The sequence below is a fragment of the Opisthocomus hoazin genome, chromosome 9 (assembly GCF_030867145.1).
Source record: "Opisthocomus hoazin isolate bOpiHoa1 chromosome 9, bOpiHoa1.hap1, whole genome shotgun sequence".
NCBI classification, from domain to species: domain Eukaryota; kingdom Metazoa; phylum Chordata; class Aves; order Opisthocomiformes; family Opisthocomidae; genus Opisthocomus; species Opisthocomus hoazin.
The window spans coordinates 11,332,558-11,355,467 of record NC_134422.1 but is presented as its reverse complement, the minus strand read 5'-3'; the positions used below and the strand labels follow the sequence as shown (position 1 = coordinate 11,355,467).

The window sequence follows — 22,910 nt, the reverse complement described above, 5'->3', positions numbered from 1 at the left end:
GTCCCCCCGTTTCTGCTGCAGAACCTAGTGAAGAAACTTCGCCCACCACCACTGGGGATAAAAATCGCCTGGGTTTTTGTCGTGCTGCTCCTCGCAGGTCCCGCTGCTTCCCAAGGCATGCGGTTATGGCGAGGGCCATGCGGATAGGAAGCGGCGTGTCCCGGCCTGCCGGACAGCAGTGGGAGAGGCCGGCAGACACCCGGGGCTCGCAGTTAAGCCCAGTCCCTCTGGCTGCTGCGGTGTTCCCACAAGACAGAACAGCACCCAAAAAAGCAGAGAAGGGAGAAAAGCATCCTCGCTTTTTCACAGGGAGCAAGACCTGTTAAAGCAGGAGTGGGTTAAACTCCGTTTTGCTTTAAATGGGATTTTACGCAGGACATTCATCTGAAGGGCTGCACGGGCATCTGCTGCGAAGAGCAGAAATTTTTCATGTTGCTGCCTGCCACCTACAGATACCGGAGCACTTTCACCCTTTGTGGGCAACAAGAACATCGCGGCAGGGTTTTAAGACGTCCTGGCAGCAACTGGCAACACAGGTCTTTTGGACTAAGGCAGAATAACTTCACCTGGAGTCTGTATGCACAAATCTATCACTGGGACAATACAAGAAAACAATTTTGTCTTCCAAGCCTTTTCAGCTTCTCGCTGCTTACAGCGTCACTGTAACATATTCAGATGTAAAAAGCAACACTTCTACATGAAGTATGTTCCTTTGTGTAAATGATGACTCCATAATACAATGTAGCTGTTTGAAACTACTTTTATTAAAACCAGATAATACTTTTGTTCGGCAGTTGTAAGATTATCACTGTAATTAAGTGTACAGCTTGCAAAGGTGTACAAATACCATTACTTACTTGCTTTACAGAACTTTGAAAATTTTAAAAGGGTTTAAGCGTGGTAACTGAGTTATGCCCCTGCAGATGACTCTCTGCAAATTCGTAATTCTACAGCAGGGTTTATCTTTCAGTCCCAACGAGAAGACTCTTTACTGTCTTGAAAATTCCAGAAGCAATGACTTTGTATGTGGAAGTTGGGCATACATAATGTAACCATGGAGAATGCCCCTAAGAAACAGGTATGAATATAGGAATTTATACCTAGGGAATAACAAAAGTGAAACAATGAACGCAAACTTTATGTTCAATATTGGATTCTTTTTCTTCAGGACTCTTAACATCAACAAAGGTGAGTGGGTGCCTGAGAATAACCAAAAACTCTGCTGACAAGCAAGGTTATTCCCCCAACACAGAATGTTTTAAACAAATCCTCAGGGGCAGCCAGCCACCTGGTGCTTTATGGTGAATACTGGAAATAGGGACACACACACTGCTTACTCTGGGCCACAGGTAAGGCAGAGCAGCTCCCTCTCCTACCCTCTGCCTTGCGTAGGAAGAGGTCGGGGCTGTTCTCACAGTTCTTGCCTATACCTCCACGTTACTGAATTTGAAACAAGTATTGAAATCGCATGTTCCAAAATATTTGCTTATCCTGGCCTCATTGTGTTGATAATTTGAAAACATACTTAAGCACATGGATAAATGACCACTTAGTTTAAGAAACCTAGATGTAAACAAGAATCAAGTATTGCCCTTTTAATTCCCACATGCAAAAGGCACTAAAATTTTCCAGGCTATGAAGAATATTTTCTGAAAGTAATAAGGTATTCAGGATATGCCTGAATGTCATTAAATATGACAAACATTGTTGGATTATTCACATTATCAACCACGCTGTCATAGAGGTCAGTAGGATCTGCTAGGTTTTTCGGCGGTGGAGTGATCAGCCCTTCACTTCCAGCGCAGTACTGCCCAGTGAGGACCCGAGCCAAGTACATGTATCTTTTGCCTTTCATATCCGGTCTGGAGTAAATGTCCCGAGCAGAATAACTTGCATCAACAGCAAAGTAGGTTCCATTTCCAATGGCTGCAGCTGTTTGGAAACACGTTTTCAAATTTAGTTAAGTGTTATTCCCGTAAGCATATTTATAGCGCTTTTTTTTTTACTCTGCAGAAGTTACAAATTTTGTTAAACAGCAAATTCTGGTAATAATCCTTTGTATTAGAATCAAATCTGAATCCACTCAAATGTCGGGTAAGTATCAACAGCAGGTAGTGACTGCCCTTTCTTGTGGGGAAGAGGGTTCCTCCCTCCATTTAGCCTTCTTGTTTAGCCTGCAATCCATCAGACTGCAAATCTTCAGAGCCTTTTCAACTTAAAATGGCTGTAATTAGCAACTGAAGTTTTCGAGTTACACTTCCCAGGAAGTTAGAGGAATCACTTTTCTTTGTCTGCCACAGATTTTTTTCTGACATTGGTAGAAAGCTGTTCAAGCCAGACAGGTCCCTCCTATCTGGCTGCTCTATCTTTGGATGTTTTCGCATGGCTGCCCAGCCTGGCGGAAGGGAAGTGTGCCTTTCCTACCGTGGATTGTGGCAGAGATGGAGAAGTGGCTGTCAGTAATCACAGGCAGAGAGCAGACATGGGGATCTAGGGCTCCTGCTTCCCAAGTAAATCCAAACTCCTGGCACCACCAAAGAGCAGGAAAGCAAAACTACATCTCCTCTGGTCATGTTTTAAAGAGAAATGGTGGCTGCCATTTCTGTCTGTGCACAGCATGACATATTTTGTGTATGCTGGGCTTCAGTTTCTCAAGAAAATATCAGCGTAAGTACCTCTACAGGATCCAGAGAGAGAAATGTCTACTTTTGGATCCAGACCACACTGAAGTGCCAGCTAGATCCGAGTTAAGCTGCCCGGCTCTCTCAAGATCAAGTCAGCCCTAGGCATGTACAACTGTGTCTTAAGAAAACATGAAGAACAGAAAGTAAGGACTTCTGAAGTAAGGTTGCAGGACCTCTAAGAGCAACTGGCACCTCAATTTAGCCTGAGTTCCACTTTTTTGGATCCTGTCCTTCATCTTTGAATGCTACCAAATAATAAACATAACATGACTGTACTAGATGAACTGGAAAACAATCTTTGGAACGAATTCAGAAGGTCTTTCTGCTAAATATTTAAAGTTGTCCCTAACAACTATTAAAGGGACGCACCAATTCATGAATTTCAAATGATTTCATGTGCATAAAAATAGTAAAGGAGTGGGATCTTCTGATTGCCTGTGCTGTCCTTATCTTTGGAGGCAACAGGAGGAATATTTGCACTTCTGCTTTGCTACCTGCCTTTGCCTCAGAAGAGAGGAGAGACCAGCAGCTAGTGGTTGGTATTCTCTGCTGAGGATGCTGAACGGTGGTCCTTCGTCCCTTCTGTGGGCAGATCTTACAAAACATTTCTCACAAGCTGCCCAGGCTTGATTTCAGAGTAGGTGAGCTTTTTCTGATACCCTCTAGATGGTGGCATTCATCAACAAGGGATTAACTGAACAGGTTAATTCCTCTGTCCATACAGATTATGCTCTGGAGTTGTTTATTATTTTGTCCTCCAGCTTTACTCAGTCTTCACATTGTGCTGACAGCACTGTAACACTGACATTCCCCAGCACCTCATACCTGTCTAGGAAATCAACTGCTTTGGATAATGACTCACCATTCTTGCCAGCAAACGCACGATTAAATCCATTGTAGTTGATCGTGCTCAAGGAGGATGCAGCTGTCCCATGAAACAGCAACTTCTCATTATTTTGGTTTTTGTTCTTTGTACAGAGAGAGTTTTTTTTAATTTGGTATGTCTGCCAGAGGAAAGGATTTTGTATTCTTTCAATCTGCAAAATTACAAAATAGAACTATATTTATACTGATCGGGACCAATATTTATCATGGCAGGAAAGCATTCAAACCAAACCAAACCAAACCAAACCGAAAGAATGACAATTTTCACTATGCCCCGTTAAGTGTGTGGTTTGGGTTGGGGAACCGAATACATAAGCCCCCCCGAAAAGTCAGAAACCAGAGGCTTTCAAGCTTGGTAATTTCTGGCATACCTTTGTCTTGCCTAGCATACCAGGTACACAGGCCATCATGTAGCTGTGCACTGTCATTTTTAGAAGTAGGCTGTTGTACCACTGCTGGAGGCAACGATGTAAGATGCCTTCTGTACATCCTCATCATCTTTACTGATGATTTTCTCACTAAAAGATAGACTGTAGTAATACGATTACATTGAATTTAAGTTTCTCTTCTAGATCTCAGCTTGGAAGTCAAAATTACTTCCTTTACTGTGTAGCTTAGCAACCCGTAAAAAACTTCTATATAAAAATAAACGGGTGGGAGGATAGATGTTGCTGACTCCCTATGCCAATAATGTGACTATAGCTCAGGGAGAAACAGGGTTATCTGCATCAAAATATCACCTTACAGGCACTGCTGTCACAGCTTTCCATTTTCAATGGAAACAGACTTCATGTAATACCCGATTTTTTCTACTGTACACTAATATTTTGTTCTATTTGTGTCTTAGTGACCACGCTCACTAAATCTCATGATGGAAGAAAACTTTTCAAACACATATTCTCACTCCTGACTTTGTCCTATTTTCTCCTATTTATGGCTCCTCCTTATTCTGAAGAATTCTGTCTTCTCCCTAGCAATTAAATATTTGTCCGCTGTGTTGCAGACTTCTCAGCAAGTAGGAACAAATCTTCATACTTTGGTTAAAACCAAGAGTCTAACCTGAAAGGCTCTGGGACTGTCCAGGAAGAAGGAGTAAAATAGTAAAAAGCTTTATGGACAGCCTGCAAAGACTTGTATTTTCCTTTGTATTTTGAATGCATTTGCTCATGCTTCCATTTCAGTGTCGAATTTCCTAATTGGAAATACCACATTAACAAGCGAGTACCACATTGGCTGAACACGAGTCAGCCTGAAGAATGACAGCCACTGGTTTTGCATTATCAGAGGGCAGAAATGGCAAGGCAACTCTTGGGAAATTTGATTTATACCCACGCTGTACAGTGCTGGGGAGACTGACACATGAAAGGTGTATCAGGTTGCAGGCACCTTACAAGCAAGTATTTAGAAAGCACATTAATATTTTCAGCCCAAGAATTCCCTTTTTTACCCCCCACAGGATTTCACCTTCTCTATGACGGATCTGGGACAGGTTTTCTTAAATCTGTTCTGAACTTCCACGTATTCCTGATGTGTTCGCTTCAGATTCACCAGTTTGACCCGTTCCCCTTGCATGTCTTCCCATTGCACAGGGAGCTCTATTGACTGCTTATCTGCAAAAGAGAGATTGCATTATCATCGCAGACACACCTCGGCCGTGTGGGCACATCTTACAAACCAACTGCACACAGAGGGCTGAGAGGACAGTACCTTACGCAATACTTTACTCCAAAAATATTCTCTCTCTTCAATACATCACTGGCTCTGTAAAGCACTGTTAAGACTTTACATTTTCTCTAATTATCCCCATCTCAATATCTAACTAAAACAAGTTTGAAAAGCACAGAAGAATTTTACACATTCTTTGTACACCATTTCCTGTGTCAGACTTCAGCATGGAATCTATGCTCCTCGCTAGTCACATACGTACGGATAATATTTGTATTTAAAACAGATGTTCTGACCTCAGTTATACCTGCCACTAATTATGAAACTAAACCTGCCGGCTATGGCATGCCCAAGGGAAGAAAAAAAAAAAGAAAAAGAAAAAAAAATTAGGGAAAAAATCTAGGGAATAGCTTATTACTCCTTTGGAATATCTGAGTTTGTATTTATCAGAGTTATCAATTAGTAATTACTATTAAATGCTTTTTATTAACAAAGCTGTAATTTACCTTCATTCTTTGGCACACGTTGAATGTTTATAGTTTTTCCCTGGTCATCATTAGCTTGTAGAGTATTCAGATCCACCTTGTAGTTGTTGTTGTTAATTTTCACAGTAAGATGTGGTTTTTTAGCTATTTTGGCATCCTCCAGCTGCATATTTGTCAATTTATCAAAAGCAACAAAGCTATTATTGCTTCCTGTATACTTCCATTCTACCAGGTTATAAACAAGTTCTGCCTTGGATCGTTCTTCTTCAGTATCCTTCATTTTCTGGATCATTTTCTGAATTTCCACAGAAACAAAACAGACATCCCTGCTAATACCAGAAATTTTAATGCAAGGAGGGGAAAGTTTATTTTCAAGCTGAATGGTAACATGGTTTGTTTTCTGGAGATCTGCCAAAGTGTTCATTTGCGTCTCATCAAAATTTTCAATTAGCTCATCTGAAATACTGTTTTCAAACTGTTCCTTTAAAATGAAATTCTTTATCCAGGACTCTGTTGCATCCACATTTTTTTGGCTTTCTCCACAAATTTGGAATGTGGCTAAATCAACTTTCTTCTCCAAAACCACGGGGTTTTTCTTCTCAGTGGGTTGGGTTTTGCCCCCCCAGAATGCTGTGAAGAAATACATGCTAATTATTAGCTTTAAATAAAAGATCTTTAGTTTTATGTGCCCATGCACATGGAAAACCCATGTACTTACATTAAACATAGACAGCCACGAACCTGTTATGGATGAATCTGAATATCCTCTTTTCTTCATGCTTTCATAAAAGTCTCTGAGCATATTTATCTGGAAGATGACGATTTTAATTTTTTTCAAATGCTGTACTGATCTTTTGCTTGCAAATTCCACTATAGCATCCAACATGTCATCAGCTACCTTTGCTGGACTCTGTCCTGCTTGACCTAAACAAAAATAAAGGGCATGTATCAGTGAACAGGACTTCAATCAAGGCAGCATCCAGAAAACGGAGACCAATTCCCCAGCTCATACAGACCCGTGTCCCTCTCTCCTCCCCCATTACGCTTTCTGGCCAAAGCCCCAGGCTCAACCTTAGCTTTACACCTGAGCCTGTGAGCTCCAGGAGCTGACACTCTACACAGACCTGGGAAGCCCTTCTGGGATTCGCTCCTCGTTTACTTTGAGGCTCCAACAAGCACTTCAGCCTTAGCATCCCCCCGATATTTTTTAACCCACACATCACCAACTCTATCCCCATCTTTAAACTGGGTACCAAATAAAAATCAACAGAGGATTTTGGCACAAGCCTACAGTGCATTTCTACATACTAACATGAACATCAAGCTTAAAGCAACTGCTCTCATTCCCCTACAACAAGCCTGCAGTGCAACCTAAAGCTTACCCTGAAACGTTGGTGGGATGCCTGCCAATTTCAGACACAGCATCCCTTGGACAGCCACCACGACACCAGCAGGCAGATGACGCTGGCAGTGCAGGGGACCTGCCGTAACTACTACTGTGGACTCCAAACACTGACCCAGACACCAGCTCCTACCCTAACTTGGCAGGCTGAGCAAGGACCAACTCTTGACTTCTTTTTCCAGTCAAGGAGAGCCTTGGTCTGAGACGGATACCTTGCTTTCTTCAAGCCCTGCTCCCCACACTAACCAGAAGCTTAGGCCAAATCAGCTAGCCTGCCTCTAGCCATCCGCTGGTGCAGGCAGGATGAAACAAGACCTATAAAAGGTGTAAACTGCAGGTATTCTGTACCCAACCCACAGTTTCCACAGTCAGCCAGGCAAGGTTTTGGTCTCACGACAACTCCAGCTTTCTTCACCTACAAACCCCAACCCCAGCCCTTCTGCAGGGCTGAAATCCCAAAGCAAGGTCTATGGGAAGTCTGAAGAAAGGTGCAGGGTGGCCAGCTGAGATACAGTCTGTTTTGGGGTAGAATGTCTTTTATGGAGCAGTACCTTTTCTTTAGGTGTTCTTGCTCAGTCAATATTGTCTGTAACACTTATACTCATAAAAAAGCAGCATTTTTGAAGTGTGCAGGTGCTGTCTGAACTGACCACATTGAACTTTCACAAACCACAGCTTACAGAGTTTCTTGTACAAGTCTACTGTTACACATAATCAGAGGTACGGACTTTGTCCCAGTTGCTGAACTACCCCATCACAGCCCTCATCGCTTTCCCAACAAACACAAACCTGTTCCAATTGCTGGGAAGGCGACAGATTTGTACATCCTTAGCTCACACTCATGAAGGACTTTGGAGACCTGACTCTTCACGTTGTTATTGTGAATCAGGTGAATGATTTTACTGCATGACAGTTTTCCACCTTGTGTAGTAATAAAGCCACTTAGAGACAGCCCAGCTGGAAGAGAGAAGACAAAGTAGGAGACGTAACATTTTCAAAGTGGCCATTGCTTCCGGTAAGACAGCTGGTTGCACTGATGCTAGTGTACACTGGAGTAATACACACTAGAAGAGAAGTGAAAAAAGTGGAAAGACATCCACTGTGAGCTATATTATATTGGTTTTAATTGATTCTGGTTTCCTTTGTAAATATTCTGATTGCAAAATTTCTTTGAAAAAGTAATTAAAGTAATTGTGTGTTTTCTAATTTCCCAAGATCTCTGCTACAAAGTAGTTTCCTATTAATTACAACTTAAGAATTTATGTTGAATTTAAATACAGCTCACTTGTTAAAAAGCATTCCAACAGAACACGCACAATCCATTTATATGAGAAATCCTTTCTTACGTCCCTTGCATTTTGAAAGCTCAAACTCTTATTCTGCAGAAAAGCTGAATGGTTAAAATAATATCATTAAGATAACAACCAACTGATCTAAGAACTGTGATATGGAATCTCTAAAAAAGACGCTTAGGTTTTTTCAGAGCACTCGTGTTTGATTAAACACACTTCAGATGGGAGACACACTGTGAGGATGAACGGACTAATGAACTCAGAATTACATACCACTTCACCGGTCACAAAGGTAACAGCTGATTGTAAGATGCTCTGCACGCCCTGAGATCGGGCTGATAAACAGGGAGAGCCCGCAGAGCCAAAGGCTGGGAAAAATAACCAGGAAACTCCACCTTGAAAGTTAACTTCCGGACTCGGAGCAGGAACACTTTGTTTATGCAACCAGAACGCATTCCTGTGCTCGCAGGGGTCAACCACAGTGAGCTGGGATTTTACTGCTCCGCTGGTCTGGCAGAACGCAGACTGCAGACCAACTCACGATCAGGGTGATAAGCAGAGTTACATTATTTCAATAAAAAAATAGTTATGTATTTGTGACTAGAAGCCCAGATTTGCTATTAGCTTTTAAAAGCCAGTCCTAAACGTGCTTACACCAAAAGACCGTGTTCCACTGCTTTGTTCAGTTTCAAAGCTTCAGCTCTCCTGTAGCTGACAAGAGGTGAGCTTAAAAATTATGCTCAAGGCGATGGGATTGTTTCTGTTCTTAAGTCAGGAATACGCAGGAGTAATTTCAGGGATAAAAAACTTGAATTAGATTAATTTCCAAGCATGTATTTGCATCAGAAAACTGTACCCATCTTCTGTTCAGTTGTGAAAAATTCTCAAAGTAGGTGTCACAACAACAGGACTTTTCAGAATTCCTAAAACTGACAGCCATTTTTTTCAGATAAAATAATTATATCATCAGAGTAGAGAAATATAAAACAAAATTAATTTTTCAAAGAGAACAAAAAAATAATTTGTTCAAACAAAATAGTATGCTTTCACATACCATACTGATCACATTCGTCTTCTACCTGGGAACCAGCAGCATCCATAATTGCTTTGAAGACCCCTTAAATTATACAAGAAAAGCATATGCATTCAATAAGTCAATTTAGCTACTTCTACTCGAAACTCTACCCAACTTCCATACTCCATGAACACCCTAAATTCTCACAGTGCAAGATCCTGCAAAGTGCAAAACCTTGACAGTTCCCAAAAGTGGCCTCCACGATAGACTGCGCTGGCTTCAAAGAGAACATTGCCTTCATTATTGATTAGAAATCATCAAGAATAACTCCTATTTCATCATTTCACCAGCCAATAGTATGCCCCTTGCTGAACTCTGACTGCTTTGAATGGTATCACTTGATGTCTTTGATGCTTGAAATTCGCAATGTCACCAAAGAATCCTCTGCTTCTTACAGGTCAATTTAATTAACCAGGGCTTTGGCTTACAGAGGAACATATTAGGACAAGAGCAGTTTTGCAGAATCGTATTTGATGTAAAAACTCCCTTTTAATTCAGCATTTTTGTTTTTAAACAAGAAAAATCTGGTCAGATGCCTTCTGTCTGAGATGTCTGGAAACTAAATAGAATATTCAGGACATGTAATAAACCTGTTTAAGATGTATTTCCTGACTAATTACCACTCACTCTCATCTGAAAAATACTTCATGAGAGTTTCACATATGGACAATTCTTTCCCCACTTCCCTTCTAAAAACTAGCACAAATTTATCACGAATGAGGTACATATTCAATATAATACCTGATGTGGCATCAAATGTTGGATTTGATATATTTACAATAACCTCTGTGTCCTCCTTAGTAATATCTCCACTGATTACTTGGAGCGTAATGGAACCAATCTGCATTTCATGAACTCCCAATGCTTCAGTGGACACAGGCCTAGAAAACCCTGCAAGGCAAAGAAAAACACCTTAAAACACCTCTCCTATAGTTTGGGGTATTATTCTCTTCCATTGATAGAAATTTCAACGTGTCCTTTTGAGGAATATGCTCTAGATCAGTCTGAGGGACCTAGAGAGTCTCTGCCTTTCTCTTTATTCCATTTCTGAAAGCAGGAAGGCACGGCATTCTTCTCATTTAAATGATGTGAAAGCGAAACCACCTCTGTTCCTGTAAATTCACGCAATATAAATTCACAAAGGACTCCTGGGCTTATCTCCTCTGTCCAGCTCTGTAACAGAGTTTCCTGAACTACCTCTTACAAGAAATGGAGTACCCAGCTTAAGCACTCCCAGTGACGGACGTCCCATCACACTACTTTTCTAAGTTATTTCATATTTACCCTCACAGATATAAAACTGTTCCTTACTTCTAGTCTAAACCTTTCTAATTCACGTTTTACCTGCACACCCTTAACTTCATCTCACCGATACTCACAGCAACTGAGAAGGAAAAGCTGTACTATTATAAATAAGCCTTTGCCGTTGGTGCAGTTCACTCATGTTTTTGCTCCTGTGTCACACTACTGTCAATTAATAAATGGAAAGGAAATTATCCATTCTGTGTATCTCTATATAGGAGATAAAAGCTAAAGAAATATATGCTACTGACGGCTTGTTTGGTAAAGTGATACCAAGTTCTTTTAGCCTTTGAGTATGACAAACTAACGGTTCTCCTACCAGGATATCCTCTTCCATGTGGTCAGACTGGCCTCACTAAGAGATGAGCATGCCCTCAACAAAAGATTCCTCTAAGATTTTTACAAATGGAGTTTAAGAATGCCAGTCCATTAGGAGAAACAAAACCGCTCTGTTTCCTGACAGGTATAAAACCACTTCACAGTATTCACATTCACCCTTGTGTCCCACCAGCTGCCCCTACACAACTTACTTGACCATGGTGCTGCAGCATTGTGACCTTCAGCTACCCTACGTTCCAGTTCAATGCTAAAAGCCTAAGAAGAGAAAAAAGACAGTATTTCAGAGTTTATATACTGAATACTTCTATAATTAACACTCACAGTCACGTAGCGCTTGCTGAGCCATCTGATGCACTTTACAGTCATGTTTAGGTATCATTAACAACAGTGGAAGCCTCAGCGTGGACAGTGCGGTAACAGATACTTGGCTTTGCGTCGCCAGAACTCCTCTGTCAAAAGATGAGCGAGCATCTACAGGTGTTCACAGTGCCAGCAGCGAGGCCAATTTTGTCTGCAGCTGTGCTTGCTGAGAGTTTATATTTCAGAGACACTGAATGAGACACTGGAGAGACATCCCACTGTCACTGGCCCACAGTGCTGAATTATTCCCTTAAGAAAGGGATATAACTAAAATATACTATTAAGGCGTAACTAGAACAGTATGTAACACAGATGGCTTTGCCCCGAGAAGAACTACCTGAATGTTATCCAAATCTTTTGGACTCAAGAGAAAATGAACCTCCTGGAGACTCTTCCGAGCGTGACTACTACTGAACTTGAATACCACATCAAACATTAACTTAGAAACAATGGTTTTAGGAAATCCAAATCCTCCAGTTCCAATAGCTGGGAAAGTGATAGAATTCAGTCCAAGTTCTTCAGTTTTCTTCAAGCAGAAATTGATTATATCTTCTAGGGTCTGTAAAACACAGCAAAGATCCTTTTTAAAAAAAAAATTAAAAAATAAAAAAGCATCATTTATTATTAGTACCACAGAGGCTATGCTGGTATGAGGAAAAAGCTCTGAGTGCATCAAGGCATATTTGAAGTCACTCAAACAGAAGTACACGCAGTTGAGTCATCTAAGCTAACTGTTTTAAAACCTGAAACTTCAGACTAGGATCCCAAACAAATCTGTTCTCAAAATCAATTTTTTTTTTTTTTTAAATAATTAAAGCGTACCTTCAGGCTCTGTCCTTTTCCTCCATCCCACACAGGAAGCACGGCATGCAGCACAGACTTGCAGGCCAGAGCACATCCACTGGTGCAGAGCACACTCCCTTCATCAGCATCCTGTCCTGCTTCTTCTTGGTCAAACTCTGCTTGGAGTGCTGGGCCAGCCTGTTCCAGCAGGGCTTTGCAAAGGGGCCCCACGCCAAACTTCAGATCTGTGCCAACGCTGTTGACAATAACATCCGTCTGCAACAAAATCACAACAAAAATATCTATAGCCAGACTTCGAGTAAAAACAGGCATCAAGACTAATAACACTACCAAAGCAACGCACAGCATGAAAAACAAGATGCCAACAGAGAAATAGCCTGGTTTTCAGCAAGCTTCTGCGTACTGAGTATTCCTGGACTTGTAGGAAACCTGCAGTAGGCAGGTTCAGAGCCACTGCGAGTACCAACATCACAGGCATCTACGTGTGAACAGGTCATCCACCCATTCACCCAGGCAGAGCTGTGAAGCCCTCAGGGGAGGTAAGGCTGTGACTCGCCTCGTCCGAAGCAGATGCCGATGTCTGGGCAGGTGAAACAAACCCAACCTCTGCAGCCTGCCTCATCCTCTGCAGCCTGCCTCATCCCCTCTCCCCATACCCTGCCTTTCCCACATTTCCTTGTGAAGAACTGCTGCAGTATTGCTCCTTCTTCTCTAGCATCACCACAGTACATAAAATATACATATTGTATAAGGTACACGTAATGTAGAAAGTTGAATGCCCCTTTCCCTCCTTTCACTGAAGTGGGATTGCCTACACCTGAAAAAGCAGCACCTCGTGCACCAAAACAAGGTGAAGGGAGGTGGTTGTGCTCTCATGAAGTAAAACAGGCAGAGCCCTGAAGTCTGGTGTTTGCTTTGCTTTTTCCACTGGAGATGTTTTAATTACAAAGTATTTTAAAAATGTGTCATACTGAGCTTTTTTTACATCTAGTATTGCTCTTTCATTGGAATAGGCTTTCACAGGCATGAAAATGACCACTGAAGCAAATAATATGGAAACAACAGGACAATAATAATACTTTAGGGCGATTTTAAACTCCCAAAGTATTGGGGAATGCTGAAGAGCAGAGATTCATCAAGATGCACTTTGCATCACTGAGAAAAAAACACACGGGAAAGAAACTACATCCGAGGTGTAAATTGAGTCTTGATGGTCTAGATGAGTAGTAATTAAACTCTCTGTTAGCAAAAAGAAAAAGCAGCAAATGGAGGAAAAATTAAGTAGAATCAGGTATAGACTTTGCCAAAACAATCTGAGAATGCACTCTTCTATGGGGTCACTCTTCTAGAGCCCAGTAACTTCTTCATAGACTGTGTCTTTAACACATCCAAAGAGAAGGAAACTAAAACAAAAAAAAAATAGGCTGTATACTCACTGTTAGCATGGCTCACAACAGCAACTCAGACAGGTGCTGATTTCCTGTACTATCCAACCAGAATAGCTACAGACCATACAAATGCTTTTAGAAAGTATCTTAGTATTTCCCTTTTAGAAAAAAAGCAAACTGTTTCACACATTGACCTTAGATCTGCAGAACAAATAAAACCTATCTGGGAACACAAGATCCCAATATTCACAGCTGCCCACTAGAAAAAGCCGCAGAGTGACAGATCGCAACCCGAAATCCATCAGTTTTGCAAGCTGGCATCCTTGTTCAGCTAGCACATAGCCACTGTTTCCTTACGTAGCAACTGCCCTGTAAAACAGCATACCCCACCGTCCTTCTTTTTCCATCTAAATTTAAAGAAGATTTTCACATCAAGTTGGAGAGGAACTGGAAAATTAAAGACCTACCGTGGCTTCCTGAATGTTTTTCTCCACCACCCAGATGCAAAGTCCTTCCCTTGTCGTAACCATCTGCAGACCCTTTCCTCTCTTCTGGCCTTCTCTTAGCTTATGGTTTTCCAAGTGTGGCATCACCATTGTCGGGGAGGATGACTTAGCTGTAAACACTTTTTTTACTGTCTCACTCAGAATCTGAACCATTTCTTCCACACCATCCACAAGATGAACCTCCTTCAAGCTGCTGTCCCCCATGGATTCTTCCAAGGTCTCCTTGATGGAGGATACAATTGAATCTGCACATGTCTGCAGTGGGAAGCCAAAAATCCCTCCGCTTATAGCAGGCAGGGCTATGGAACGATAGTTATATGTTTCAGCTAGCTGTAGACTTTTCTTCACTGTCTTTCTTAACAAGTGCACGCACTTGTCTGCTTCATCCTTCCTCCACCGCGGCCCAACAGCATGAATGACGTTCTTGCAGGGGAGCTTCCCAGCGCCCGTGATCACTGCGCACCCGGGCTGCAAACTCCCGTTCTTCCGCACCACCTCGTCACACTCCCGCTGCAGCTCTGGACCGGCCGCTTTTAACAGCGCCTCAGCAAGGCCACCGACGTGTTTTAAGTCTTCATTAGATGCATTTACCACAACGTCAGCTGGGTAATTACACAAGTTACCTTTATACACTGCTACTACAACTCCATCTGGCAGCATTTTCTTGTAGTAGAGCTTTCTTTCCTCTTTATCACCAACTTTTTCAGGCTTCTGTTCTTCTTCTTCTTTCAGCCTAATCAAACAGCTAAATTTCTGCTTTGCCTCAAAAACGCATGAATCCTTCCTCTCAGTGAAGAACTCTTTGACTCCCGGTTTATCAACTGGCACATTTTTCCAGTAAAGGGATGAGAGAATTTTTTCAAACGTGGCGACTGCTTTTGGCACTTCTGCTCTTGGTCCGCTCAGGCAAATACACGGTGTCTTGGTGTCAAAACGTACTGTCACGCCTTTCTTCCTCAATGCAAGATAAACATCGGATTTTTCCTCCTCTACAAACTGCACTACCACCACTGACTTGGCCGGGATTACTTTTTCCATTTGTGTGTTTCTATCTATAAAATCATTAAGTTTCTGATAAACTTCTGTTACGGCCTTAGAAAAGCCAGCAATAATCACTTTATTTTCTTTTCCAGCAGGTTCATCAATGACTACAGTTTCCTGGGAAGAACTGTACTTCTTACGCAAGGAGGTAAGAAGACTCCTCCACTGCTCCTTTTTAATGACCTCACCATCTTCTACATTGATGCACTCGTATTTTAAGCCTGTCTTTATCTCCCTTTCTGCTTCTAAAAGATCTTTGGGAGCACCTCCAAATAGCAACACAGTATCATCCTCAAGCTCATAAAAAGCATTAATGTTTTTCCTAGTGAATAATGTCTCTGACGTTGTTTTCTTATCTACACGCTGCAGATAGCGAAAAAAATGGGGATCAACGGTAACTGATGTACATGGCATGTTCAATACCTTTTCCAGTAAGTCAGCTTTGATTTTATATACCTCCACAGGTAACCCACACAACCGAACAGCTGCTTCTTTGTCATCATAAACCATCTTTAGGCACGGATATTCTTTGTGAATACTGTCTTCTAGCCCAGCATTGTGCAGAATAGCATACTTCCCTGGGATTACCGACACAGAAATTTCTACGCTTTGTTTTTCCCTTTCATTTTGCTTCATGGCTTTTTCTATGCATTCCTTCACTTCTTTCTCTGCACTCTCCACTGCTGCTCTGTTGCCTGCAATCACCACCATCTTCTCAGAAATATCAGCTATGATCAAAGCAGCATCTTTCACCAATCTCTTTTTCACGTCTTCCCAATCCATGGAATTTACTTCACATTTTATAGCTACATAATCTGACATGATACGCGAGAACTCAGTAGAAACATCTTGCTTCCATGTCTTGCTCAACTTCATCATTAGCTCTCTCTGCTTGGAGAGAGAGGACGACGGGCACAACATCACTTCTGGGTGCGCACAGTCCGTCTGCGGCCATTTTAGCTCACAATGGCAAACGGCCATTTCCTGATTTATGCCTTGGACCAGTTGAGCCTGCCTTTGTAAAAACTGCCAGACGTGCGGATCTAGTGGCACTCTGACGGGGTCTGGCATCTTGATAGTTGGTCTTTCTTTTCCATAGAGAGCTGTTCCCAGAGAGTGGTAATATGGATGCACAGAAATCTGTGTCTGTTCCAGTAAATGCTGCTTTCCCAAGACAGTGTTCAGATCTAAAAGTCAGCACACACAGAGGCAGACACACATGTATCATTAACTTCAAATCAAGCAAATGACTCTGCTCTTAGAACTACTGCATTCAATAAAGTAACTTTTTTTTTTTCCCATTTGAAAGAGCTATTTTTATGTCCTTCTGATCTCCAAACCACTCTGCAGGGACAAGATAAAAGGCTTGGCTCCAACCAGTTTGGTCAATATGCTTGTGCCTGTGTTTACCTGTACAGCTACGCCTTCCTCTCATTTCCTACGGAAATCCCACCACAGAGCAGGGCTGTGTCAAGTTACTATTATGAAATGCTGCTTACTCTCAACTCCAAATAAAACTCTTTGTGCCAGTGCTTTTCTACTTTTTTTTTTTTGCCACTTCAGTTGGAATGCACAAAGAAAAAGAATTATAATGTTGGCAGGGACTTACAATGACCCAAATTACACATTAACTTAATGTACAAAATATTCTTAAGCAAATTCTGAGAGTCAGAAGAAAAAGAATCACCTGGCAGATATATTTTAATTAAAACATAAAGGAACTCACTAAGCCAGGAGTCTCCTAACACAGAGATATTTACCAGAGGTTGTGCTGGCACAAACACGGGACAGGGATTCAACACAAGGAACAGTGACTAGATTGTTCTTTAGCTCTATTTTTCCCTGATAATGACCATATTTGACCTTAATTAGTTTCTGTGAATGCTGAAGTCATTAACAAATCCTGCTTCCTCTTCCTGCAAGTGCAATTCCTGTTTTATTGCAGACAAAAACCTCTGTAAATGGGGAAAAAACATCAGTGGGAACAACCCCCACACAAAGCAGGTATTAAAATCAACCTTTGGCAGCATAAGGAAACAGACAGATTCAGAAACCCCAGACATGCAGCAGGATTTCTAAATCCAGAGCAATCCCCAGGAACCGGACAGTGTACGCTGGCTTCGGCGACAGCAAGCCAGGCTCCTCCCAACGCCCAAATTCGCGGTCACTTTCTTCCAGGTCTCCACCTGGGAGCACTCTGGTCGGGCAAAGGACGGTGTTACCTTTGCGATCACAGAAAGTAACGATGGCCGAGTTCTCCTCAGAGAAGAGCTGGACCTCTGACACGGGCCCTCCTCCGTTCCGCGGACTCTCAAAGTACATGGTGATGTAGTCTGTGGAAACCCTGGCCGGTATGTTTTCAACCTTGACGCTCTGGGTCAATTCAAGAAGCCTGGCAGTCATTTTGAATTCTTTAACTCTTTTGTTTTGTGAACATCTTTTGACAAATCCTTCAGTATCTGTAAACAGAAAAGCAGTATCAACTGACTACGTTTTCTTGCACTGTTATCAGACCCGGCTATCACTTCTGGCAAAGAAATGAGCTGAGTCTACTTTTCCCTGTATTTGCAGCAAAACTGCCTCTGGTGCCAGATAACCATGTTGTTACAAGAAAGGGGAAACGCACACAACCATGTTACTCTCCGCTATTCGCTACCACTGTGTCTCTGTTCCCCTCTTCTTCATTTCTTGTATAAACTAAGCACTTCCCACTGTTTCACCACCTTCTCAAACCGAGACTTTCTAAACTTCAATATTTGCAGAACTCATCTCCATACTCAGCCCACTCTAATTCTTCTCCATCTAACCCACAACCAGATAGAGACAATGAAACATTCTCATCCAGTTTCAGTTAATGAAGATGCCACAATTTTCTTATTTCAGTCTAACATTGGGATGACAGGCGTTTTCACGGAGCTGCAGATAAGACTTACATCTTTCTTGAGACACTACAGTCCAGGTACTTTTTAAAAAATGCCTGAATCTGTAACGGGAGAGCGATCACGTTCTGAAAGCTGCTACTCATACATACACATAGAAATGCATGATGGTGTCCATCCTGTCTTACCGATACTTTTAAGGAAAGTAGCTACAGCAACATTCATTTCAGGTATCACTTCCACCGTGAAGTCACCGTCTACTGCCAGGCCGCTGATGTTCTCCAACAGCATACGTAAGCATTCCAGACTGCAACCTTGTATGTTTTCAAACACCACTGAAGGTGAGGTCCCTGCAGACTTCTCTGCAACGCTCTCCGCAGAGCCAGCTTCCTCCCGGACCTCACTGTTCAGAACAAAACTCTCTGCTTTCTGCAAAGCTTCTGCATCACCTTCAACAGAAAGGGAAGCAAGACACAAGATATATTGGTACACATTTCCTGGAATAAACAGATTTTTCTTACCCTTTCTCTCCTTTCCTTTCCCACGAGAAGAGATCATCTAACTAAACAAATACTGCAAGGTACTCCGGGACATTTTGGGATCCAAAACTGCCCACACGCGATATTCTGCAGGGCTGCAGGCAGCTTCTTTGGTGGCACAAAAATAGGCAGGAGTAAACAAGTCCAAGGTCACTGGTATGTCTCTGGGTCCCAGACACAAATAAAATAAAGTAACACCCATTGAGATAATTGGCTGTGACCGCTCAGATGTTGGTAAAGGTTGTGAAACACCCTGCAGCCCCTGCATCGGTTTCTTGGCCTGGGTGCAGGCGTAACGAGCCCAAACATAGCTCGGGACATCGCAGGCACCACAGACCACCAGCAGCTCTGCGCAGCTTGAAGCGAAGCCTCCTGATGACCCCCATGCCTGGCCATCAGTGTGGCATCACAGCACCGAAGCACCCACGTGCACAGAAGGCTGGCAGGGATGCAACAAATTTTTGCGGACAGAAATTACAACACGGCTGCCCACCGAGTACCCCAGAGGTGCAGTGGCTGCCAGAGGACGGCACATCTCCAGCTCTGCAGGCAGATACGGGCAAAGGCGGCAGAGAACCTCCAAACGGGAACAACGGGGGGACGGGCACAGGCCAAAGGGCACCCTAGGGTGCTCAGCATGGCCACACTCGCAGACAAAGGCAGCTCTCCGCTCCTCTCCCCGACGAACGCGAGCAGGAGCACGAGCCCCCCTCCGTCTGGTAAACCAGTACGTCCCTGCACCACGGCGAGGAGATGAGCATCGAATGAAACCCTGGTGCTCACCACTCAGTGTGAACCTCTAGGGCCGCCATCTCTGGCCATGGCAGAGGAACACACGGCCGAGGGGAAGGAGCTTGGTGGAGCAGCCATACGCCTGACGGGGGGCGTGGGGGCAAGGTCTCTGCTTGCTTTTGCTCAAGAACACCCAAAAACCCCTCAGCCCTGGGGCAGCGCCACGGAGAGAGACAGAGACGTGGGGCGGGAAGGCTGGAGCGGGCGGCAGCACAAACAGGCTGCTCTGCCCCCTCACTGGGTTTACGAGTGCTCCCGAGGTACCACAACAACTGTACCAAATCCATAACATCTATGGAAGACAGCTGCCTTCAAGGCCGACCAGCACAAGCCCGATAAGGAAAAACAAAAACCCAAAAGAAATAACGGCAGAAGCAATAGCTCTACAGATGACAGTTACTAATTTCTAGACCATCAACAGGCATCATCTGCTCCCCTACGTCCAACGAAAGCACAAAAAAGCCAAAACCGAAAGCCACGCTGACCCTGTAAAGTGATTAATAGCAGCATCTGGAGATCGTCAGGGTCCTCTCTGGTATAACTAAAACATAGTAGGTGACAACTTTGAATATGTAATTTTGAAAGGAGGAAAACCACACAAAATGGCACCAAACAAGACTTCATACAGAAAGGAACAGACATGGGCGTAATCAGAGAACTTCCCGACTCCCTGGTCTGTTGCAGGGCTGAGTATTTACTCTTCACACATGTGGGTATATTTGGGGCTGCAGTACTGTTTTCTAGATCACTTTCTGAATCATAAAGCTTAGCAGGATATTGCTGAACAATGACCTCGCCAGAGCCACGGAGGTACCGGGGAGACGCACCTCTCGCCTTTACAGACTCTCCTGACCATAGGGAGCGCAGAGACACCAGGCCTGGGATTCAGGCCCTCAGTCCAGGTGTTTCTACGCAGATCTTACCTTAGAGCAGTTATACAGGATAAGGGAACTAAATCCCCCTCTGGAGATGCTCCTCTGACTAAAAAGGCTATTTTAGGAGCCAACACCAGGCACGTGATCTAACTCTGGCAGGGTGAACTCCACCCTTGGTGATCAAGCCTACAGTGTCCCTGGCCAGACATCCCTCCCCGTACCGCCCGAGTCAGGCTGCCAAACTCAGAAACTCTCAGCACAGCTCCCCACAGAAGTGGAGCTGCGTGCGGAAAAGAGCACCATCATTTTCGTTTTATGAAGAATCAGCGTGCAGGGTGATGGATAACATTTTACCTTTCGTTTGCAGGTTGCTCGTGGCATTCGCAGCCTAAAACAAAATGAAACCAAAGTATCAGTGACTGATCCGACACTCTCGCCACCATTTCAAAGCTCTGGTTAGGATTACAATTTTTATTCACCTTTGTGGGAACCAGTTTTTCGTCAAGCGCCTCCTCTTCAGCAGCCAGCGCTGTTTCAGGCTCTGTCACAATCAACTTCAATCCTCCTTTTTCTCCCAAATGCAGCTCATGAGACTGTCTCTCCAGAACTCGTTGCTTCACTAGATGAAACCAAAAAGCCCCGCTGGCAATCTGAACAGAAATACAACTTTGCGCAGCACGTTTCCACCGTTACATTAGGAGACATTCACAGAATGAAAGGGCTTTAAACTCCTGACACTAAAACAGCACGCACAAGGCTTTCCTCCCGAAAGAAACGGAGGAACGGCAGAGGATGTTCTTTCTACAAAAAAGAAACTAGCAGAGATGGCAAGTGAAGCTCCACCGCACGTTTCCCGGCCGGTGCCGAGGGGGGAGCCCTGCGCTGGGGCTGCAGCACGGGGGTCCTGGCACCAGCCCCACACCTCGCACGCCCTCTTCCAGCCAGTGCCAGCGTGGCTCGGGGCTGCACCTGAACTTACCAGTTAGGCGCGTCAGCGACTGGGCAGCATGACAAGAAGAACAAAAAAAATGCATATATCTGTGTTTATGCATGTCTATGCATACATGTAACACAACTGCAGCTAAATGCCTTCCACCTTGCTGCAAGTTTATGTAAATACATGCACACCACGTGCCGCATTTTTAATACAAACCTGTAGTTACAATATGTGTGAAGTTTTATTAACATAAGCGTTATTATTCCAAGTGTAATCTAGTGAATACTACTATGCATCAAAACTGGTGTATATGCATATACACCTGGCAGGGTGTAATTAATGCATATACACCTGGCAGGGTGTATTTAATCACTTACAGCCTAGCGTTCTGCAATCTGCACGCTAGTACTCTGCACCGAATTCAAGCATGGATATAAGCAAACACATATTATATACATTCTGTATTGCATATGACCGGATGTATATAGGCATTATATGCTATAGATGTGTATGCACAGAGATATATAGAGAGACGTGTACGCACACACCACACCGTACATAATAACTAAGTCAGTACGCGTATTTTCACCTACAGAAAGTCACAACCCGGGACGTGCCCCCCACCCCGGCCTCCCTCAGCCCGGCCCCCGGCCCCGCCGCTCACCCTCGGGCTGGGCGAAGAAGACGAGGAGCTGCCCGGTCCCGGTCCCGGTCCCGGTGGCGGCCCGCAGCTCGCACTTTCCGCCTCCCGAGCGCTTCTGGCTCTGGAAGTAGCAGAGCAGCTTCTTCCTGAGGGCGGGCGGCGGCTCGGCGGAGCCCCAGTCGCCGCGCACCAGCAGCGGGAAGGCGCCCGGCCGCTGCCCCGCCATGGCGGCCGCTGCGGCTCCGCTCCCCGCTGCCTTTCGCTTTCGTTTCCCGGCGGGGCGAGGCGGCCCTCGGCCTTTCCCGGCAGGGCTCGGCGCGCCGCGGAGGGGCCGAAGAGCGAGGGCCGGCTCTCCCGGCTCTCCCGGCGGTCAGGGCTCCGCACCCTGCCGCTGCCGCTCCCGCCGGGCGCCCACAGCCGCCCCGGGCACTGCCACCACGCCGCGCCGCCTGCCTCGGCCCGACCCTGCCCGGGGAAGCGGAAGCCCCCCCGCCGCCGCCCGGCCAGACCCCGGCCCCCTTCCGCCGGCCGCAGGAAGGAGTTCGCGCCCCAGCGCTGTGCAGCAGCGGGGAAGCGGGCGCGACCCAACGGCGCGCAGCCCGCAGCCAGTGGCGGGAGCGGGGGGGCTGTGGATGAGCAGCCTGGCGCCCACGGCTCCACCGCCATTCCTGCTTCACCTTCCCCAGAGAACCTCTCCCTCGGCAGTGGGGGCCCTGCAGCGAGCACTGCTCGTACGGTCGCACCAACCCCCCGCAGACCTTTAAAGGAGTAACAACCTAACTGCGTACAGCAAGTACTGGAAGATACTCGCTTAATCATCCGACTTAAGAAGTCAAACCCGGCAGAGTCGGAGGAGTCGAGGGTTTTTAGGATTTGGAGGTGCTGCATCACTGCTTTTTCACTAGATCTTACGATATCTAGGGCAGAGAGAGGCATACATTTTTATTCCATCATGCTACGAACAAGATGATGTTGCTTTGCTTTGCCCCTCCAACACAGAACTCCGAACTTCGGCTT

At 44.4% G+C, this 22,910-nt stretch overlaps 1 protein-coding gene across 1 annotated transcript; it reads right to left on the bottom strand.

The window, feature by feature from the left end:
• Positions 1 to 746: 746 nt before the first annotated feature.
• Positions 747 to 22,325, bottom strand: LOC104338221 (protein mono-ADP-ribosyltransferase PARP14). The gene is made up of 17 exons (XM_075430434.1): positions 21,915 to 22,325; positions 20,793 to 20,932; positions 20,668 to 20,701; positions 18,296 to 18,556; positions 17,451 to 17,687; positions 14,149 to 16,415; positions 12,312 to 12,548; positions 11,827 to 12,048; positions 11,321 to 11,384; positions 10,230 to 10,379; positions 9,468 to 9,530; positions 7,911 to 8,078; positions 6,461 to 6,643; positions 5,741 to 6,349; positions 5,034 to 5,179; positions 3,547 to 3,721; positions 747 to 1,932 (listed from the first exon to the last, which is right to left on the bottom strand). The coding sequence occupies exons 1-17, from the start codon at positions 22,117 to 22,119 to the stop codon at positions 1,634 to 1,636; spliced, it is 5,460 nt and encodes a 1,819-aa protein (XP_075286549.1). The 5' UTR covers positions 22,120 to 22,325; the 3' UTR covers positions 747 to 1,633.
• Positions 22,326 to 22,910: the final 585 nt, after the last annotated feature.